At 50.5% G+C, this 22964-nt stretch overlaps 2 protein-coding genes across 4 annotated transcripts in view; both read right to left on the reverse strand.

The window, feature by feature from the left end:
* Positions 1-442, reverse strand: part of RSU1 (Ras suppressor protein 1) — a 108157-nt gene extending 107715 nt beyond the window's left edge. Inside the window, exon 1 of one of the 3 annotated variants that reach the window (XM_069959538.1) lies at positions 353-442. The gene's annotated coding sequence lies outside the window, so the exon portion shown is untranslated. The other 2 variants (XM_069959540.1, XM_069959537.1) reach the window with 2 other exon arrangements.
* Positions 443-15538: 15096 nt separating this feature from the next.
* The window catches only part of CUBN (cubilin), a 304407-nt gene continuing 296981 nt past the window's right edge, over positions 15539-22964 (reverse strand). Inside the window, exons 60-65 of the mRNA XM_069959738.1 lie at positions 22275-22483; positions 21845-21992; positions 19285-19460; positions 17648-17813; positions 16921-17156; positions 15539-15769 (exon numbers count right to left, since the gene is read on the reverse strand). Coding sequence (XP_069815839.1) covers positions 15665-15769; positions 16921-17156; positions 17648-17813; positions 19285-19460; positions 21845-21992; positions 22275-22483 — 1040 coding nt within the window. The 3' untranslated portion in view covers positions 15539-15664. The remainder of the gene's footprint in view (positions 15770-16920; positions 17157-17647; positions 17814-19284; positions 19461-21844; positions 21993-22274; positions 22484-22964) is intronic.

Raw genomic sequence — 22964 nt, forward strand, 5'->3', positions numbered from 1 at the left:
TCACCCCCCCCACCCCCCCGTACCCTCACCCGCTCACCCCCCCCACCCCCCCGTACCCTCACCCGCTCACCCCCCTACACACCCGCTCACCCCCCTACACTCCCGCTCACCCCCCTACACACCCGCTCACCCCCCTACACACCCGCTCACCCCCCTACACACCCGCTCACCCCCCTACACACCCGCTCACCCCCCTACACACCCGCTCACCCCCCTACACACCCGCTCACCCCCCTACACACCCGCTCACCCCCCTACACACCCGCTCACCCCCCTACACACCCGCTCACCCCCCTACACACCCGCTCACACCCGCTCACAGGAAGTCGCCCCAGGTTGTAAAATTACTCACAGTCCTAATAAGGCAAATTCCAGCCTGAGGAATCCCGTACAGTGTGTGGAGCGCTGGAGAACCGTCAGCCAATGGGCGCTCCGGAATCTCCAACGTCATCTCTGCTGTAACCAATCAGAAGGCAAATGATGCGGCAGCAGCCAATCAGAGTCAGGCGGGAGGGAGCTGGACTGCAATGTGACAGCGGGGCGAGAGGAAGCGCCTCAGCGGCTCTGGAGTGTTTTGCTTCCGCTGTGCACACGATGCGTTCGGGTCACAGATGGGGGCGTTTTCTCTCAGAGGCTTCAGCCGGTGCCGCGAGGACCTATAAGTCTAGTTTAGTTTTTATTTTGAAGCTGCAGTACCGCCGTGCACCGTGTGGGGCAGTGTGATATATAAGAGCCTAGTAAGAAGCTGCAGTACCTCCCAGCACCATGTGGGGGCAGTGTGACGTGATATATAGGAGCCTAGTAAGAAGCTGCAGTACCTCCCAGCACCATGTGGGGGCAGTGTGACGTGATATATAGGAGCCTAGTAAGAAGCTGCAGTACCTCCCAGCACCATGTGGGGGCAGTATGATGTGTAGGAGCCTAGTAAGAAGCTGCAGTACCTCCCAGCACCATGTGGGGGCAGTGTGATGTATAGGAGTCTAGTGTGAGCTGCAGTACCTCCCAGCACCATGTGGGGGCAGTGTGATGTGTAGGAGTATAGTGTGAGCTGCAGTACCTCCCAGCACCATGTGGGGGCAGTATGATGTGTAGGAGTATAGTGTGAGCTGCAGTACCTCCGAGCACCATGTGGGGGCAGTGTGATGTGTAGGAGTATAGTGTGAGCTGCAGTACCTCCCAGCACCATGTGGGGGCAGTGTGATGTGTAGGAGTATAGTGTGAGCTGCAGTACCTCCCAGCACCATGTGGGGGCAGTATGATGTGTAGGAGTATAGTGTGAGCTGCAGTACCTCCGAGCACCATGTGGGGGCAGTGTGATGTGATGTGTAGGAGTATAGTGTGAGCTGCAGTACCTCCCAGCACCATGTGGGGGCAGTGTGATGTGTAGGAGTCTTGGGCTCTGGTCACACACAGCAGGAGGGGAGGCTGCAGGATTCGCTCTCACTTATTTCCGCGGTTTCTTCCTCACATTCTCAGTAGCAGAATATTTTCTTTGCTTTTATTTTTTTTTTTTTGTTACGTCCATTTAAGTCTATTCTCCGCCCTTCATCATAATCATGTGACCCCTCATATATCTGTCTGTGCTTCCAGACTGCTGACACTGTTATATAGAGGTCAGGAGACACATGGGACCTGTCATATATATGTCTGTGCTTCCAGACTGCTGACAGTTATATAGAGACACATGATACCTGTCATATATCTGTCTGTGCTTCCAGACTGCTGACAGTTATATAGAGACACATGATACCTGTCATATATATGTCTGTGCTTCCAGACTGCTGACAGTTATATAGAGACACATGATACCTGTCATATATCTGTCTGTGCTTCCAGACTGCTGACAGTTATATAGAGACACATGGGACCTGTCATATATATGTCTGTGCTTCCAGACTGCTGACAGTTATATAGAGACACATGATACCTGTCATATATCTGTCTGTGCTTCCAGACTGCTGACACTGTTATATAGAGTTCAGGACACATGATACCTGTCATATATGTAAAAACAAAAGGTGCAACAGCAACCCACAGGTGTAAGGGCCCACTGCATATACTCCTCCCAGCGTACACACAGTAAACACCCACTCTGTAGATATTGAAAATTAAAATATAAAATTTTTTAGAAAAGTGAGGATGTTAGCAAACTATTTGATGAAACAGAGTGTACCATGTCGCCACCGTTACAGTGTACCATGTCACCACGTTACAGAGTGTACCATGTCACCACGTTACAGAGTGTACCATGTCGCCACGTTACAGAGTGTACCATGTTGCCACGTTACAGAGTGTACCATGTCACCACGTTACAGAGTGTACCATGTCGCCACGATACAGAGTGTACCATGTCGCCACGTTACAGAGTGTACCATGTCCCCACGTTACAGAGTGTACCATGTCGCAACGTTACAGAGTGTACCATGTCACCACGATACAGAGTGTACCATGTCGCCACGTTACAGAGTGTACCATGTTGCCACGTTACAGAGTGTACCATGTCACCACGTTACAGAGTGTACCATGTCGCCACGTTACAGAGTGTACCATGTCACCACGTTACAGAGTGTACCATGTCACCACGTTACAGAGTGTACCATGTCACCACGATACAGAGTGTACCATGTCGCCACGTTACAGAGTGTACCATGTTGCCACGTTACAGAGTGTACCATGTCGCCACGTTACAGAGTGTACCATGTCGCCACGTTACAGAGTGTACCATGTCACCACGTTACAGAGTGTACCATGTCACCAGATACAGCAGGAGGTAGCCACACACCCCAGATACAACAGGAGGAAGCCACACCCCCCACATATAACAGGAGGTAGCCACACACCCCACATATAACAGGAGGTAGCCACACACCCCACATATAACAGGGGTAGCCACACCCCCAGATACAACAGGAGGAAGCCACACACCCCAGATACAACAGGAGGAAGCCACACACCCCAGATACAGCAGGAGGAAGCCACACCCCCCAGATACAGCAGGAGGAAGCCACACCCCCCAGATACAGCAGGAGGAAGCCACACACCCCAGATACAGCAGGAGGAAGGCACACACCCACGATACAGCAGAGAAAAAAAAAGGGAAATTTTGGCAGCACATCTATGACTCTGTTCACACTGCAGGTTGCACGCTGCTTGTGGCTTAAGTACAGACAAAAAAGAAAAGGTGCAACAGCAACCCACAGGTGCAAGGGCTTACCCATGTCCCAAGGCTGCTATAAAGGAGATCATTTGGCTCCTATCTGCCCAGTTGTAGCTTATTCAGCCCAGGAGAGGCCATTGCTAGTGTGAGGATGCTGGAGTAGGGACCGTGTCTCTGAGGACGCCTTAACGGTGGCGACATGGTACACTCTGTAACGGTGGCCACATGGTACACTCTATAACGTGGTGACATGGTACACTCTGTAACGTGGTGACATGGTACACTCTATAACAGTGGCAACATGGTACACTCTGTAACGTGGCGACATGGTACACTCTAACGTGGTGACATGGTACATTCTGTAACGGTGGCGACATGGTACACTCTATAACGTGGTGACATGGTACACTCTATAACGTGGCGACATGGTACACTCTGTAACGTGGCGACATGGTACACTCTGTAACGGTGGCGACATGGTACACTCTAACTGTGGTGACATGGTACACTATAACGTGGCGACATGGTACACTCTGTAATGTGGTGACATGGTACACTCTGTAATGTGGTGACATGGTACACTCTGTAACGGTGGTGACATGGTACACTCTGTAACGGTGGCGACATGGTACACTCTGTAACAGTGGCGACATGGTACACTCTGTAACAGTGGTGACATGATACACTCTGTAACGTGGTGACATGCTACACTCTGTAACGTGGTGACATGGTACACTCTGTAACGTGGTGACATGGTACACTCTGTAACGTGGTGACATGGTACACTCTATAACAGTGGCGACATGGTACACTCTGTAACGTGGTGACATGGTACACTCTATAACAGTGGCAACATGGTACACTCTGTAACGTGGCGACATGGTACACTCTGTAACAGTGGTGACATGATACACTCTGTAACGTGGTGACATGCTACACTCTGTAACGTGGTGACATGGTACACTCTGTAACGTGGTGACATGGTACACTCTGTAACGTGGTGACATGGTACACTCTATAACAGTGGCGACATGGTACACTCTGTAACGTGGTGACATGGTACACTCTATAACAGTGGCAACATGGTACACTCTGTAACGTGGTGACATGGTACACTCTGTAACGTGGTGACATGGTACACTCTATAACAGTGGCGACATGGTACACTCTGTAACGTGGTGACATGGTACACTCTATAACAGTGGCAACATGGTACACTCTGTAACGTGGCGACATGGTACACTCTGTAACGTGGTGACATGGTACACTCTGTAACGTGGCGACATTGTACACTCTGTAACGTGGCAACATGGTACACTCTGTAACGTGGCGACATGGTACACTCTGTAACGTGGCGACATGGTACACTCTATAACTGGCGACATGGTACACTCTATAACGGTGGCGACATGGTACACTCTGTAACGTGGTGACATGGTACACTCTGTAACGTGGTGACATGGTACACTCTATAACAGTGGCGACATGGTACACTCTGTAACGTGGTGACATGGTACACTCTATAACAGTGGCAACATGGTACACTCTGTAACGTGGCGACATGGTACACTCTGTAACAGTGGTGACATGATACACTCTGTAACGTGGTGACATGCTACACTCTGTAACGTGGTGACATGGTACACTCTGTAACGTGGTGACATGGTACACTCTGTAACGTGGTGACATGGTACACTCTATAACAGTGGCGACATGGTACACTCTGTAACGTGGTGACATGGTACACTCTATAACAGTGGCAACATGGTACACTCTGTAACGTGGTGACATGGTACACTCTGTAACGTGGTGACATGGTACACTCTATAACAGTGGCGACATGGTACACTCTGTAACGTGGTGACATGGTACACTCTATAACAGTGGCAACATGGTACACTCTGTAACGTGGCGACATGGTACACTCTGTAACGTGGTGACATGGTACACTCTGTAACGTGGCGACATTGTACACTCTGTAACGTGGCAACATGGTACACTCTGTAACGTGGCGACATGGTACACTCTGTAACGTGGCGACATGGTACACTCTATAACTGGCGACATGGTACACTCTATAACGGTGGCGACATGGTACACTCTGTAACGTGGTGACATGGTACACTCTGTAACGTGGCGACATGGTACACTCTATAACGGTGGCGACATGGTACACTCTGTAACGTGGTGACATGGTACACTCTGTAACGTGGTGACATGGTACACTCTGTAACGTGGCGACATGGTACACTCTATAACGGTGGCGACATGGTACACTCTGTAACGTGGTGACATGGTACACTCTGTAACGTGGTGACATGGTACACTCTATAACGTGGCGACATGGTACACTCTGTAACGTGGTGACATGGTACACTCTAACGTGGTGACATGGTACACTCTGTAACGTGGCGACATGGTACACTCTATAACTGGCGACATGGTACACTCTATAACGGTGGCGACATGGTACACTCTGTAACGTGGTGACATGGTACACTCTGTAACGTGGTGACATGGTACACTCTATAACGTGGTGACATGGTACACTCTAACGTGGTGACATGGTACACTCTGTAACATGGTGACATGGTACACTCTATAATGTGGTGACATGGTACACTCTATAACGTGGTGACATGGTACACACTATAACAGTGGCGACATGGTACACTCTATAACAGTGGCGACATGGTACACTCTGTAACAGTGGCGACATGGTACACTCTGTAACAGTGGCGACATGGTACACTCTATAATGTGGTGACATGGTACACTCTGTAACGTGGCGACATGGTACACTCTAACGTGGTGACATGGTACACTCTATAACAGTGGCGACATGGTACACTCTGTAACAGTGGCGACATGGTACACTCTGTAACAGTGGCGACATGGTACACTCTATAACGTGGTGACATGGTACACTCTGTAACAGTGGCGACATGGTACACTCTATAATGTGGTGACATGGTACACTCTATAACGGTGGCGACATGGTACACTCTGTAACGTGGCGACATGGTACACTCTAACGTGGTGACATGGTACACTCTATAACAGTGGCGACATGGTACACTCTGTAACAGTGGCGACATGGTACACTCTGTAACAGTGGCGACATGGTACACTCTATAACGGTGGCGACATGGTACACTCTGTTTCATCAAATAGTTTGCTAAGATGCTCACTTTTCTAAAAAAAAAATTATATTTTAATTTTCAATATCTACAGAGTGGGTGTTTACTGTGTGTACGCTGGGAGGAGTATATACGATAAGCCCTTGCACCTGTGGGTTGCTGTCGCACCTTTTGTTTTTTGCCTGTACTTAAGCCACAAGCAGCGTGCAACCTGCAGTGTGAACAGAGTCATAGATGTGCTGCCAAAATTTCCCTTTTTTTTTTAACCTGTCATATATCCGTCAGTGGTTCCAGAATGTCTCCAGTTAAGGAAACCACCCAAGCAACTACGTTAAGACCTGTGATGGGTCTCTGTGGTGTTTTTTGGTTGATCTCCCATCAACCATCATCCCTTTTTACTGTTATGTAGAGGTCAGGAGATACATGATACCTGTCATATATCTGTCTGTGCTTCCAGACTGCTGACACTGTTATATAGAGGAGACATGTGGGACCTGTCGTCTATCTGTCTGTGCTTCCAGACTGCTGATACTGTTATATAGAGGTCAGGACACATGGGACCTGTCATATATCTGTCTGTACTTACAGACGGCTGACACTGTTATATAGAGGTCAGGAGACACATGGGCCCTGTCATATATCTGTCTGTGTTTTCAGACTGCTGACATTGTTATATAGAGATCAGGACACACCATACCTGTCATACATCTGTCTGTGCTTCCAGACTGCTGATACTGTTATATAGAGGTCAGGAGACACATGGGACCACTCATATATCTGTCTGTGCTTCCAGACTGCTGACACTGTTACATAGAGGTCAGGAGACATGTGGTACCTGCCATATATCTGTCTGTGCTTCCAGATTGCTGACACTGTTATATAGAGGTCAGGAGACATATGATACCTGTCATATATCTGTCTGTGCTTCCAGACTGCTGACACTGTTATATAGAGGTCAGGAGACACCTGTCTGTGCTTCCAGACTGCTGAGAATGTTATATAGAGGTCAAGAGACACATGGGACTTGGCAACTATCTGTCTGTACTTCCAGACTGCTGATACTTATATAGAGACACATGGGACCTGCCATCTATCTGTATGTGCTTCCAGACTGATGACACTGTTATATAGAGACACAAGGGACCTGTCATCTATCTGTATGTGCTTCCAGACTGATGACACTGTTATACAGAGACACAAGGGACCTGTCATCTATCTGTCTGTGCTTCCAGACTGCTGACACTGTTATATAGAGGTCAGGAGACACATGATACTTGTCATATATCTGTCTGTGCTTCCAGACTGCTGACACTTATATAGAGGTCAGGAGACACATGGGACCCCTCATATATCTGTCTGTGCTTCCAAACCGCTGACACTGTTATATAGATGTCAGGAGACACATGAGCCCTGTCGTATCTGTCTGTGTTACCAGACTGCTGACACTTTTATATAGAGATCAGGATACGTTAAACCTGTCATTTATATGTCTGTGCTTCCAGACTGCTGACACTGTTATATAGAGGTCAGGAGACACATGGGACCCCTCATATCTGTCTGTGCTTCCAGACTGCTGATAATATTATATAGAGGTCGAGACACATGGGACCCCTCATATATCTGTCTGTGCTTCCAGACTGCTGATAATATTATATAGAGGTCGAGACACATGGGACCCCTCATATATCTGTCTGTGCTTCCAGACTGCTGACACTGTTATATAGAGGTCAGGAGACATGCAATATCTGCCATATATCTGTATGTGCTTCCAGGATGTAGGAAATGCTTCTATTCTCTGGTGTACAGTGTGGCACCTGAGCTCCCGATCTGCTGAGGGCTGTAATGTCTCCTTGCTCCTCATCCCTCTCCCTTCTCGCTGTCTGTCAGTCAGGCATGAATGGGAGGGGAGGAGGTATCCAGCTTACAGCTTTTCAGCAGCTTCTGAAAGCCTCTCTGACCATTTACATTGGATAATAAAAGCATTGTGTATGTTCTGGGAGCACAGACAGATATATGACAGGTCCCATGTGTCTCCTTGTCATAAAGCCAGGGCCACATCATAAGTTTGGTCTCAGCCGTGAGCTTCTCCCCACTTGTTCTAGAATTAGGGCTAGAACCCCCAAACAGTGACCAATCAGAACCCCCAGACTGTGCTGCAGTTCTGTCCACTATGTGATGTATATGGGACCTATGGCCGGTCCGGGCACTATGTGATATATATGGGACCTATGGCCGGTCCTGGCACTATGTGATGTATATGGAACCTATGGTAGGTCCGGGCAGGCACTATGTGATATATATGGGACCTATGGCCGGTCTGGGTATTATGTGATATATATGGGACCTATGGCCGGTCGGGCACTATGTGATATATATGGGACCTATGGCCGGTCCCTGCACTATGTGATGTATATGGAACCTATGGCCGGTCCCTGCACTATGTGATATATATGGGACCTATGGCCGTCCGGGCCCTATGTGATGTATATGGGACCTATGGCCGGTCCGAGCACTATGTGATATATATGGGACCTATGGCCGGTCCGTGCACTCAGGGGCGGTCTTGGCATTTCTGGGGCCCCCCCCCTCGACACGCACTCCACAACAATAGACCGCTGTGTGCTGCCCCCAGTAGTATATACCCCTTGTGCGCAGCCGCCACTAGTATATACCGCTTGTGTGCTTCCCCTCAGTAGTATATACCCCTTGTGTGCTTCTCCCAGTAGTGTATAGACACCTGTGTGTTCCCCTAGTTATACATAGCCCCCGTGTGCTCCATAAAAGTATATAGACCTCCTGTGGGCTGTCCCAGTTGTATATAAACCCCCTGTGTGCTGCCCCCAGTCGTATATACCCCGTGTGCTGCCCCCAGTCGTATATACCCCGTGTGCTGCCCCCAGTTGCATATACCCCCTGTGTGCTCCCCCACTTGTATTTAGCCCTCCTGTGTGCTCCCCCACTTGGATTTAGACCCCTGTGTGCTCCTCCAGTAGTATATAAACCCCCTGTGTGGTTCCCCCAGTAGTATATAGACCCCCTGTGTGCTCCACCAGTATTATATAGATCCCTGTGTGCTTCCCCAGTAGTATATAGACCACTGTGTGCTCCTCCAGCAGTATATAGACCCCCTGTGTGCTTCCTCTAGTAGTATACAGACCCCTGTGTGCTCCCCCAGTTATATATAGACCCCTGTGTGCTCCCCGTTAAATATAGACCCCCTGTGTGCTGCCCCCCGTAGTATATAGACCCTCTGTGTGCCCCACCAGTAGTATATAGACCCTCTGTGTGTTCCCCCAGTAGTATATAGACCCCCTGTGTGCCCCGCCAGTAGTATATAGACCTCTATGTGCTCCTCCAGTAGTATATAGACCCCCTGTGTGCTGCCCCAGTAGTATATAGACCCCCTGTGTGCTGCCCCAGTAGTATATAGACCCCAGTTTGCTGCCTCAGCATTATATGGACCCCCTGTGTGCCCCACCAGTAGTATTTAGACTCCTGTGTGTTCCCCCAGTAGTATATAGATCCCCTGTGTGCCCCACCAGTAGTATATAGACCCCTGTGTGTTCCCCCAGTAGTATATAGACCCCCTGCGGAAGATTTATTAAAGGGTGTAAAATTTAGACTGGTGCAAACTACCCACAGCAGCCAATCACAGCTCAGCTTTAGGCAGGGCTGAAAGGAAAGAGGAGCTGTGATTGGTTGCTGTGGGCAGTTTGCACCAGTCTAAATTTTACACCCTTTGATAAATCCCCCCCCCCCGTGTGCCCCACCAGTAGTATATAGACCCCCTGTGTGCTACCCCAGTAGTATATAGCCCCCCTGTGTGCTCCCCCACTTGGATATAGACCTCCTGTGTGCTCCCCCAGTTGTATATAGACCCCATTCTGCTGCCCCAAGTAGTATATAGACCCCCTGTGTGCTGACACAAGTAGTATATAGACCACTCTGTGAAGCCCCAGTAGTCTATAGCCCCCCTGTGTGCTCCCCCAGTTATATATAGCCCCCCCTGTGTCTTCCCCGTTATATAGCCCCACTGTGTGCTCCCCCCCCCCATTTATATAGACCCCCGCTGTGCGCTCCCCCAGTTACACAGGCCCCTGTGTGCTCCCCCTCCCATATAGTATATAACACAATTAAACAAACACTTATACTCACCTGGGTCCGGGCGTCTCCTCTTCTCTTCACTCTTGTGGCCGCAGGAAGGGTTTTCCCTGCGGTCACAAGAGGCCGCGCTCCCCTTGTCCTGGCGCCGATGCTCCAGTGATGTCACTGCAGCACCGCCACCACAAGGACAGAGCGGCCACTTGTGACCGCAGGGAAAAGACTTCCTGCGGCCACAAGAGTGACTGACAGGAAGGGAGCCAATGTCTCCCGCCCTTTCAGTGCTGCTGCATGTAACTGTGAGCGCTCATTACGAGTGCTCATAGTTACAGTTCAGATCACAGCAGCTAGCAGGGCACAAGAGAAGAGTGGGGCGTGGGGGCCCCCCTGGATGTTGGGGGCCCCAAGCGATTGCTTGGGGTGCTTGGTGCCGAAGACCGCTACTGCGTGCACTATGTAATATATATGGGACCCAGGGTCGGTCCCTGCACTATGTGATGTATGTGTGACCTATGACCGGTCTGGGTACTATGTAATATATATGGGACCTAGGGCCGGTCCGGACACTATGTGATATATATGGGACCCATGGCCGGTCTGGGCACTATGTGATGTATATGGGACCTATGGCCGGTCCGTGCACTATGTGATGTATATGGGAGCTATGGCCGGTCCGTGCACTATGTGATGTATATGGGACCTATGGCCGGTCAGAGCACTATGTGATATATATACATGTGACCTATGGCCGGTCTGGGCACCATGTGATATATATGTGATATATATGGGCCGGTCTGGGCACCATGTGATATATATGTGATATATATGGGCCGGTCTGGGCACCATGTGATATATATGTGATATATATGGGCCGGTCTGGGCACCATGTGATATATATGTGATATATATGGGCCGGTCTGGGCACTATGTGATATATATGGGCCGGTCTGGGCACTATGTGATATATATGGGCCGGTCTGGGCACCATGTGATATATATGTGATATATATGGGCCGGTCTGGGCACCATGTGATATATATGTGATATATATGGGCCGGTCTGGGCACCATGTGATATATATGGGCCGGTCTGGGCACCATGTGATATATATGTGATATATATGGGCCGGTCTGGGCACCATGTGATATATATGTGATATATATGGGCCGGTCTGGGCACCATGTGATATATATGGGCCGGTCTGGGCACCATGTGATATATATGGGCCGGTCTGGGCACCATGTGATATATATGGGCCGGTCTGGGCACTATGTGATATATATGGGCCGGTCTGGGCACCATGTGATATATATGGGCCGGTCTGGGCACCATGTGATATATATGGGCCGGTCTGGGCACTATGTGATATATATGGGCCGGTCTGGGCACCATGTGATATATATGTGATATATATGGGCTGGTCTGGGAACCATGTGATATATATGGGCCGGTTTGGGCACTATGTGATATATATAGGCCGGTCTGGGCACTATGTGATATATATGGGCCGGTCTGGGCACCATGTGATATATATGGGCCGGTCTGGGCACTATGTGATATATATGGGACCCATGGCCGGTCTGGGCACTATGTGATGTATATGGGAGCTATGGCCGGTCCATGCACTATGTGATGTATATGGGACCTATGGCCGGTCAGAGCACTATGTGATATATATATATGTGACCTATGGCCGGTCTGGGTACTATGTGATGTATATGTGACCTATGGCCGGTCTGGGCACCATGTGATATATATGTGATATATATGGGCCGGTCTGGGCACCATGTGATATATATGTGATATATATGGGCCGGTCTGGTCACCATGTGATATATATGTGATATATATGGGCCGGTCTGGGCACCATGTGATATATATGTGATATATATGGGCCGGTCTGGGCACTATGTGATATATATGGGCCGGTCTGGGCACTATGTGATATATATGGGCCGGTCTGGGCACCATGTGATATATATGTGATATATATGGGTCGGTCTGGGCACCATGTGATATATATGGGCCGGTCTGGGCACCATGTGATATATATGTGATATATATGGGCCGGTCTGGGCACCATGTGATATATATGTGATATATATGGGCCGGTCTGGGCACCATGTGATATATATGGGCCGGTCTGGGCACCATGTGATATATATGTGATATATATGGGCCGGTCTGGGCACCATGTGATATATATGGGCCGGTCTGGGCACCATGTGATATATATGTGATATATATGGGCCGGTCTGGGCACCATATGATATATATGTGATATATATGGGCCGGTCTGGGCACCATGTGATATATATGGGCCGTCTGGGCACCATGTGATATATATGTGATATATATGGGCCGGTCTGGGCACCATGTGATATATATGTGATATATATGGGCCGGTCTGGGCACCATGTGATATATATGGGCCGGTCTGGGCACCATGTGATATATATGGGCCGGTCTGGGCACTATGTGATATATATGGGCCGGTCTGGGCACCATGTGATATATATGTGATATATATGGGCTGGTCTGGGCACCATGTGATATATATGGGCCGGTTTGGGCACTATGTGATATATATGGGCCGGTCTGGGCACTATGTGATATATATGGGCCGGTCTGGGCACTATGTGATATATATGGGCCTGTCTGGGCACCATGTGATATATATGGGCCGGTCTGGGCACTATGTGATATATATGGGCTGGTCTGGGCACTATGTGATATATATGGGCCGGTCTGGGCACCATGTGATATATATGGGCCGGTCTGGGCACTATGTGATATATATGGGCCGGTCTGGGCACCATGTGATATATATGGGCCGGTCTGGGCACCATGTGATATATATGGGCCGGTCTGGGCACCATGTGATATATATGGGCCGGTCTGGGCACTATTTGATATATATGGGCCGGTCTGGGCACTATGTGATACATATGGGCCGGTCTGGGCACCATGTGATATATATGGGCCGGTCTGGGCACCATGTGATATATATGGGCCGGTCTGGGCACTATGTGATATATATGGGCCGGTCTGGGCACCATGTGATATATATGGGCCGGTCTTGGCACTATGTGATACATATGGGCCGGTCTGGGCACCATGTGATATATATGGGCCGGTCTGGGCACCATGTGATATATATGGGCCGGTCTGGGCACCATGTGATATATATGGGCCGGTCTGGGCACCATGTGATATATATGGGCCGGTCTGGGCACTATGTGATATATATGGGCCGGTCTGGGCACCATGTGATATATATGGGCCGGTCTGGGCACCATGTGATATATATGGGCCGGTCTGGGCACTATGTGATATATATGGGCCGGTCTGGGCACCATGTGATATATATGGGCCGGTCTGGGCACCATGTGATACATATGGGCCGGTCTGGGCACTATGTGATATATATGGGCCGGTCTGGGCACTATGTGATATATATGGGCCGGTCTGGGCACCATGTGATATATATGGGCCGGTCTGGGCACTATGTGATATATATGGGCCGGTCTGGGCACCATGTGATATATATGTGATATATATGGGCTGGTCTGGGCACCATGTGATATATATGGGCCGGTTTGGGCACTATGTGATATATATGGGCCGGTCTGGGCACTATGTGATATATATGGGCCGGTCTGGGCACCATGTGATATATATGGGCCGGTCTGGGCACCATGTGATACATATGGGCCGGTCTGGGCACCATGTGATATATATGGGCCGGTCTGGGCACCATGTGATATATATGGGCCGGTCTGGGCACCATGTGATATATATGGGCCGGTCTGGGCACCACGTGATATATATGGGCCGGTCTGGGCACCATGTGATATATATGGGCCGGTCTGGGCACCATGTGATATATATGGGCCGGTCTGGGCACCATGTGATATATATGGGCCGGTCTGGGCACTATTTGATATATATGGGCCGGTCTGGGCACTATGTGATACATATGGGCCGGTCTGGGCACCATGTGATATATATGGGCCGGTCTGGGCACCATGTGATATATATGGGCCGGTCTGGGCACCATGTGATATATATGGGCCGGTCTGGGCACTATGTGATACATATGGGCCGGTCTGGGCACTATGTGATATATATGGGCCGGTCGGGGCACCATGTGATATATATGGGCCGGTCTGGGCACCATGTGATACATATGGGCCGGTCTGGGCACTATGTGATATATATGGGCCGGTCTGGGCACCATGTGATATATATGGGCCGGTCTGGGCACCATGTGATATATATGGGCCGGTCTGGGCACCATGTGATATATATGGGCCGGTCTGGGCACCATGTGATATATATGGGCCGGTCTGGGCACTATGTGATATATATGGGCCGGTCTGGGCACCATGTGATATATATGGGCCGGTCTGGGCACCATGTGATATATATGGGCCGGTCTGGGCACCATGTGATATATATGGGCTGGTCTGGGCACTATGTGATATATATGGGCCGGTCTGGGCACTATGTGATATATATGGGCCGGTCTGGGCACTATGTGATATATATGGGCCGGTCTGGGCACCATGTGATATATATGGGCCGGTCTGGGCACCATGTGATATATATGGGCCGGTCTGGGCACCATGTGATATATATGGGCCGGTCTGGGCACCATGTGATATAAATGGGCCGGTCTGGGCACTATGTGATATATATGGGCTGGTCTGGGCACTATGTGATATATATGGGCCGGTCTGGGCACCATGTGATATATATGGGCCGGTCTGGGCACCATGTGATATATATGGGCCGGTCTGGGCACCATGTGATATATATGGGCTGGTCTGGGCACTATGTGATATATATGGGCCGGTCTGGGCACTATGTGATATATATGGGCCGGTCTGGGCACCATGTGATATATATGGGCCGGTCTGGGCACTATATGATATATATGGGCCGGTCTGGGCACTATATGATATATATGGGCCGGTCTGGGCACCATGTGATATATATGGGCCGGTCTGGGCACCATGTGATATATATGGGCCGGTCTGGGCACCATGTGATATATATGGGCCGGTCTGGGCACTATTTGAGCTGCTGTCAGAGCTGCTGGAAACCCAGAACAATGAAAACACAAAAACCCTCAAAATATAGAAATAATTTTTTATTATTATGTTTATTAAAATTTCTTTATTGTTGAATATTTCCCAACAAATCGCAAGAAATAGCCGTATTGTGAGGCTCCAGGATCGGGTCCGGCCCTCGTCTTCTCGTTCTATGAGCTCCAGATAATCCTAAAATATGACGGGATTACAGCGTAGTCGGCATGAAGTCTGATGAAGAGGAGATGTGAGGAGGTGCTGACCGGCGCTATGTCCCCCTGGAGAGGAAGAAAGGACACAGAGTCATCACCGTCCATTACTGGGATATACTGGATGAAGGTCTGAACAGGGGGACCCCACTTATCCTTAGTATAAAGGGACTGCAACCACCCCCTCCCCTCTCACTGATATCCCTGCACCAGCCGTACATAAGGGACCTGCGGCACCGGCCGTACATAAGGGACCTGCGGCACCGGCCGTACATAAGGGACCTGCGGCACCGGCCGTACATAGGGAACCTGCGGCACCAGCCGTACATAGAGAACCTGCGGCACCAGCCGTACATAGAGAACCTGCGGCACCGGCCGTACATAGAGAACCTGCGGCACCGGCCGTACATAGGGGACCTGCGGCACCGGCCGTACATAGGGAACCTGCGGCACCGGCCGTACATTGGGGACCTGCGGCACCGGCCGTACATAGGGAACCTGCGGCACCGGCGGTACATAGGGGACCTGCGGCACCGGTTGCACATAGGGGACCTGCGGCACCGGTCGTACATAGGGGACCTGCGGCACCGGTCGTACATAGGGGACCTGCGGCACCGGCCGTACATAGGGAACCTGCGGCACCAGCCGTACATAGAGAACCTGCGGCACCAGCCATACATAGAGAACCTGCGGCACCGGTCGTACATAGGGGACCTGCGGCACCGACCGTACATAGGGGACCTGCGGCACAGGCCGTACATAGGGGACCTGCGGCACCGGCCGTACATAGGGGACCTGCAGCACCGGCCAGCATAGGGCACCTGTGGCACTGGCTGTACATAGGGGACCCGCGGCACCGGCCGTACCTACATGGATGACAGTGGATGGACCTGACCTGTAATACCAGACGGGGCCCATGGATGATAGGGGACGGACCTGACCTGTAATACCAGACGGGGCCCATGGATGATAGGGGACGGACCTGACCTGTAATACCAGACGGGGCCCATGGATGATAGGGGACGGACCTGACCTGTAATACCAGACGGGGCCCATGGATGATAGGGGACGGACCTGACCTGTAATACCAGACGGGGCCCATGGATGATAGGGGACGCACCTGACCTGTTTCCTGAACAGCTCTATATGAGAGAAGCTCAATAAAACATTTTGGCCACTAGATGTCGCTCACGCCCAGAAGACGATCGGGTACCACTTACTGCTCCGCAGAGCGTCCTGATGGGGGGCGAGGTGGGGGCCGCTCCCTCGTATATCTGCAGATAGTTTCTCCCACAGTCTCCTGGGTCATCGATGCTGAATGCAGCGAAGCTTATGGCGACCGCCCTGCCCAGCGGAGCCGATATCGTCCACTCACAGTCCGTATTGTTGCTGTAACTTGCAGGATATCCAGGACTGGTAAATGAGCCGTGGTCCCCGGAGAACGTCCCTCCACAACCTGCAGATGACATTATTATGCTTCTATACTACGTGTGAGGGCAGGAATACGGACGGATTTAGTTACACGGACAGGACGGATCATCGGTCAGATCTTATAGGTCAGGGGTAGACAACAACTCCCATCATGCCTGGAGAGCGCGAGGTTCCCGACCCCCAGCATAGGCCTCACAGACCTGACTGATTGGCTCCAAAGTCACAGTGAAGAGTGACCACATATAGTGGATAGCTGTCACTTGTAGTCCCCCCCAATAGCTGTCACTTGTAGTCCCCCCCAATAGCTGTCACTTGTAGTCCCCCCCCATAGCTGTCACTTGTAGTCCCCCCATAGCTGTCACTTGTAGTCCCCCCCATAGCTGTCACTAGTAGTCCCCCGTTATAGCTGTCACTTGTAGTCCCCCCCCATTGCTGTCACTTGTAGTCCCCCCCATAGCTGTCACTTGTAGTCCCCCGTTATAGCTGTCACTTGTAGTCCCCCACCACCCGATTTACCTTTTGGAGACGACGTCCAAGTGATTTCATATCCATTTCCAGAAGTCAGAACATCAGATTTGAAAAGCAGATGAAGAAGGTTATTCTTAGGAAATATGGGGTCAGGGAGCGCGGTGCCGCAGTACTGACCGAGCAGCGGAGAGTGGCGGCTGCTGCCATTCCTCACCTGCAAATCACCAAAGAGGAGACACCGGTCAATCTCATATAGGTGGATATTAAAGGAGAACTCCGGAGAAAATTTTCTTCTTTCAGATCAACTGGTTTCAGAAAGTTATATAGATTTGTAATTTACTTCTATTAAAAAAACTAGTCTTCCAGTACTTATCAGCTGCTGTATGTCCTGCAGGAAGTGAAGGAGGAGAAGGCTCTCATTCATATCTATGGAGTTGAGGAGGAGGAGGAGGAGGCTTTCATTCATATCTATGGAGTAGAGGAGGAGGCTCTCATTCATATCTATGGAATATAGGAGGAGGAGGCTCTCATTCATATCTATGGAATATAGGAGGAGGAGGAGGCTCTCATTCATATCTATGGAGTATAGGAGGAGGAGGCTCTCATTCATATCTATGGAGTATAGGAGGAGGAGGCTCTCATTCATATCTATGGAATATAGGAGGAGGAGGAGGCTCTCATTCATATCTATGGAGTATAGGAGGAGGAGGCTCTCATTCATATCTATGGAGTATAGGAGGAGGAGGCTCTCATTCATATCTATGGAGTATAGGAGGAGGAGGCTCTCATTCATATCTATGGAATATAGGAGGAGGAGGAGGCTCTCATTCATATCTATGGAGTATAGGAGGAGGAGGCTCTCATTCATATCTATGGAATATAGGAGGAGGAGGAGGCTCTCATTCATATCTATGGAGTAGAGGAGGAGGAGGCTCTCATTCATATCTATGGAATATAGGAGGAGGAGGAGGCTCTCATTCATATCTATGGAATATAGGAGGAGGAGGCTCTCATTCATATCTATGGAATATAGGAGGAGGAGGCTCTCATTCATATCTATGGAGTATAGGAGGAGGAGGCTCTCATTCATATCTATGGAATATAGGAGGAGGAGGAGGAGGCTCTCATTCATATCTATGGAGTATAGGAGGAGGAGGCTCTCATTCATATCTATGGAGTATAGGAGGAGGAGGCTCTCATTCATATCTATGGAATATAGGAGGAGGAGGCTCTCATTCATATCTATGGAGTATAGGAGGAGGAGGCTCTCATTCATATCTATGGAGTATAGGAGGAGGAGGCTCTCATTCATATCTATGGAGTATAGGAGGAGGAGGCTCTCATTCATATCTATGGAATATAGGAGGAGGAGGCTCTCATTCATATCTATGGAGTATAGGAGGAGGAGGCTCTCATTCATATCTATGGAGTATAGGAGGAGGAGGCTCTCATTCATATCTATGGAGTATAGGTGGAGGAGGCTCTCATTCATATCTATGGAATATAGGAGGAGGAGGCTCATTCATATCTATGGAGTATAGGAGGAGGAGGCTCTCATTCATATCTATGGAGTATAGGAGGAGGAGGCTCTCATTCATATCTATGGAATATAGGAGGAGGAGGAGGAGGAGATTGTCATCCATGGAGACCGGTCGGGGACAATACAAGGAGGAGGTTTTTCTTACTTCTAAGTAGTCATAACATCCAAATGCTTCTAGATGGAATGAATGGAAGAAGAGCGATATGGAGTGGTTCTCGGGCGCTCGGAGGACGACCTCACACTCCACCCGGCGAGGATACGACTGCGGCCAGCTGGGACTCTTCAGGTAACCGAACGACTGGTTGTATTCCCGGCTACAGTCTGCGGTGAAAGGGGAAAGGATGGCGGTAACCAGATGGTAAATATACTGGGGGGGGGGGGGGGGGGCGTTGTATATATTATATGTGTCATATAATACCAGGTATAAGGTTACCGCTATATCATATACTTTACATGTCATATACAGAAGGGAACGGGCCTCCAATATGGAACATGTGTTACCGGGGAACGGGCCTCCAATATGGAATGTGTGTTACCGGGGAACGGGCCTCCAATATGGAACGTATGTAACCTGGGAACGGGCCTCCAATATGGAACGTATGTAACCTGGGAACGGGCCTCCAATATGGAACGTGTGTGACCGGGGAACGGGCCTCCAATATGGAACATGTGTTACCGGGGAACGGGCCTCCAATAAGGAATGTGTGTGACCTGGGAACGGGCCTCCAATATGGAATGTGTGTGACCGGGGAACGGGCCTCCAATATGGAATGTGTGTGACCGGGGAACGGGCCTCCAATATGGAACATGTGTTACCGGGGAACGGGCCTCCAATAAGGAATGTGTGTGACCGGGGAACGGGCCTCCAACATGGAACATATGTAACCTGGGAACGGGCCTCCAATAAGGAATGTGTGTGACCGGGGAACGGGCCTCCAATATGGAACGTATGTAACCTGGGAACGGGCCTCCAATAAGGAATGTGTGTTACTGGGGAACGGGCCTCCAATATGGAATGTGTGTTACCGGGAAACGGGCCTCCAATATGGAACATGTGTTACCGGGGAACGGGCCTCCAATATGGAATGTGTGTGACCGGGGAACGGGCCTCCAATATGGAACGTGTGTGACCGGGGAACGGGCCTCCAATAAGGAATGTGTGTTACCGGGAAACGGGCCTCCAATATGGAACATGTGTTACCGGGGAACGGGCCTCCAATATGGAACATGTGTTACCGGGGGACGGGCCTCCAATATGGAATGTGTGTAACCGGGGAACGGGCCTCCAATATGGAACGTGTGTAACCTGGGAACGGGCCTCCAATATGGAATGTGTGTGACCGGTGGAACGGGCCTCCAATATGGAACGTGTGTAACCGGGGAACGGGTCTCCAATATGGAACATGTGTGACCGGGGAACGGGCCTCCAATATGGAACGTGTGTTACGGGGAACGGGCCTCCAATATGGAACGTGTGTTACCGGGAAACGGGCCTCCAATATGGAACGTGTGTAACCGGGGAACGGGTCTCCAATATGGAACATGTGTGACCGGGGAACGGGCCTCCAATATGGAACATGTGTTACCGGGGGACGGGCCTCCAATATGGAATGTGTGTAACCGGGGAACGGGCCTCCAATATGGAACGTGTGTAACCTGGGAACGGGCCTCCAATATGGAATGTGTGTGACCGGTGGAACGGGCCTCCAATATGGAACGTGTGTAACCGGGGAACGGGTCTCCAATATGGAACATGTGTGACCGGGGAACGGGCCTCCAATATGGAACGTGTGTTACGGGGAACGGGCCTCCAATATGGAACGTGTGTTACCGGGAAACGGGCCTCCAATATGGAACGTGTGTAACCGGGGAACGGGTCTCCAATATGGAACATGTGTTACGGGGAACGGGCCCCCAATATGGAACGTGTGTTACGGGGAACGGGCCTCCAATATGGAACGTGTGTTACCGGGGAACGGGCCTCCAATATGGAACGTGTGTAACCTGGGAACGGGCCTCCAATATGGAACGTGTGTGACCGGGGAACGGGCCTCCAATATGGAATGTGTGTGACTGGGGAACGGGCCTCCAATATGGAACGTGTGTAACCGGGGAACGGGCCTCCAATATGGAACGTGTGTTACCGGGGAACGGGCCTCCAATATGGAACGTGTGTTACGGGGAACGGGCCTCCAATATGGAACGTGTGTTACGGGGAACAGGCCTCCAATATGGAACGTGTGTTACCGGAGAACGGGCCTCCAATATGGAATGTGTGTTACCGGGGAACGGGCCTCCAATATGGAACGTGTGTTACCGGGGAACGGGTCTCCAATATGGAATGTGTGTTACCGGGGAACGGGTCTCCAATATGGAACATGTGTTACGGGGAACGGGCCTCCAATATGGAACGTGTGTTACGGGGAACGGGTCTCCAATATGGAACGTGTGTTACAGGAAACGGGCCTCCAATATGGAACATGTGTTACCGGGGAACGGGCCTCTAATATGGAACGTGTGTGACCGGGGAACAGGCCTCCAATATGGAACGTGTGTAACCTGGGAACGGGCCTCCAATATGGAACGTGTGTAACCTGGGAACGGGCCTCCAATATGGAACATGTGTAACCTAGGAACGGGCCTAGAATACAGACGTCTGCAAAATGGCTCAAATAACCTCTGACCCAAAAGGAAAAGCATCGTACTTGAGGTCTGGTAAGTGAAGCTCAGTCCGTTGCCAGATAGATATTCCTGTGAGGTAAATGTTACCACAGCCGTGCGGCCGTAGGAGTAGAACTCCGGGATCTCGGCTATCTCATTGCCGCAGTATCTATGGCGCTGTCCCCGGTCACCCTGCAGAGAGGAGAGAAGACACAGATGGAGGATACGCAGCGGGAGGCCTCACCCCACCCTCCATGCACACTCCGTATCTATCATTATGATGCCAGGAGATTGGAATCATCTCCGCAGTACAGCCGCGCGGCCGTGTCAGTACAGTAGCACCAAGATTAACCTGGAGCTTCCAGGATCATATGGATACATGACGCTGGGAGTTCCGTGATTCTGATCGGTAGTGCATCGTCTGTATATATGGACGGTGTGAACGTCCCCTTACTCTTGTGTTACCGGACTTACCACGGGGGCGTCCATAACCTCCAGGTAGTTGTTGGAGCAGTCTAGCCCAGCCGGGAGGCGGAAGGACTGGATCCGGACTCTCACATTCTCCTCCTCCGGAGAGTCAATGGTCCAGATGCAGCTTGTAAAGGGTGGATAGGCCTCGGGGTAGTTGGGGGAGGTGGTGGTTGTCGGGGAGGATGTTGCATTATAGATCCCTCCGCATAATACTGGAAGGAGGAAACTTATCATCAGGACACCTGCTATACACTATGGGGGACATTTATTAAGTCCGCCGTTTTTTACGCCGGACTTAAAAATGTCCCTGCATCTCCAGCGCTACGGGGATTTATGTAGAGGCGGACTGTCTCTACATAAATCCTGTGCGCTCGGCCGAAAACCTACGACAGCTGAGGACTGGAGTAGGTTTTCGGCGTATCTTTTGGCAGAACGGATGGTGAATAGCGCGGACTCTGAGTCCGCGTCCTCCGTTTCGCCCCCTCCACACACCCTCCCCGCCCCCCGGCGTACTCGGTGGAAAGTGCCGATTTGCGGATATTTTTTTCGCAAATCGGCCATTTGCGAATAAAATAATGCGCAAATAGGCACTTTCCGCCGAAAATCATCCGTACGCCGGATGATACATGTCCCCCTATGTGGCTACAATGGATGATCAGAGGGGGGAATGATCTCTGTTATGTTCTCTACATC

This window comes from Dendropsophus ebraccatus, chromosome 2 (assembly GCF_027789765.1).
Source record: "Dendropsophus ebraccatus isolate aDenEbr1 chromosome 2, aDenEbr1.pat, whole genome shotgun sequence".
NCBI classification, from domain to species: Eukaryota; Metazoa; Chordata; class Amphibia; order Anura; family Hylidae; genus Dendropsophus; species Dendropsophus ebraccatus.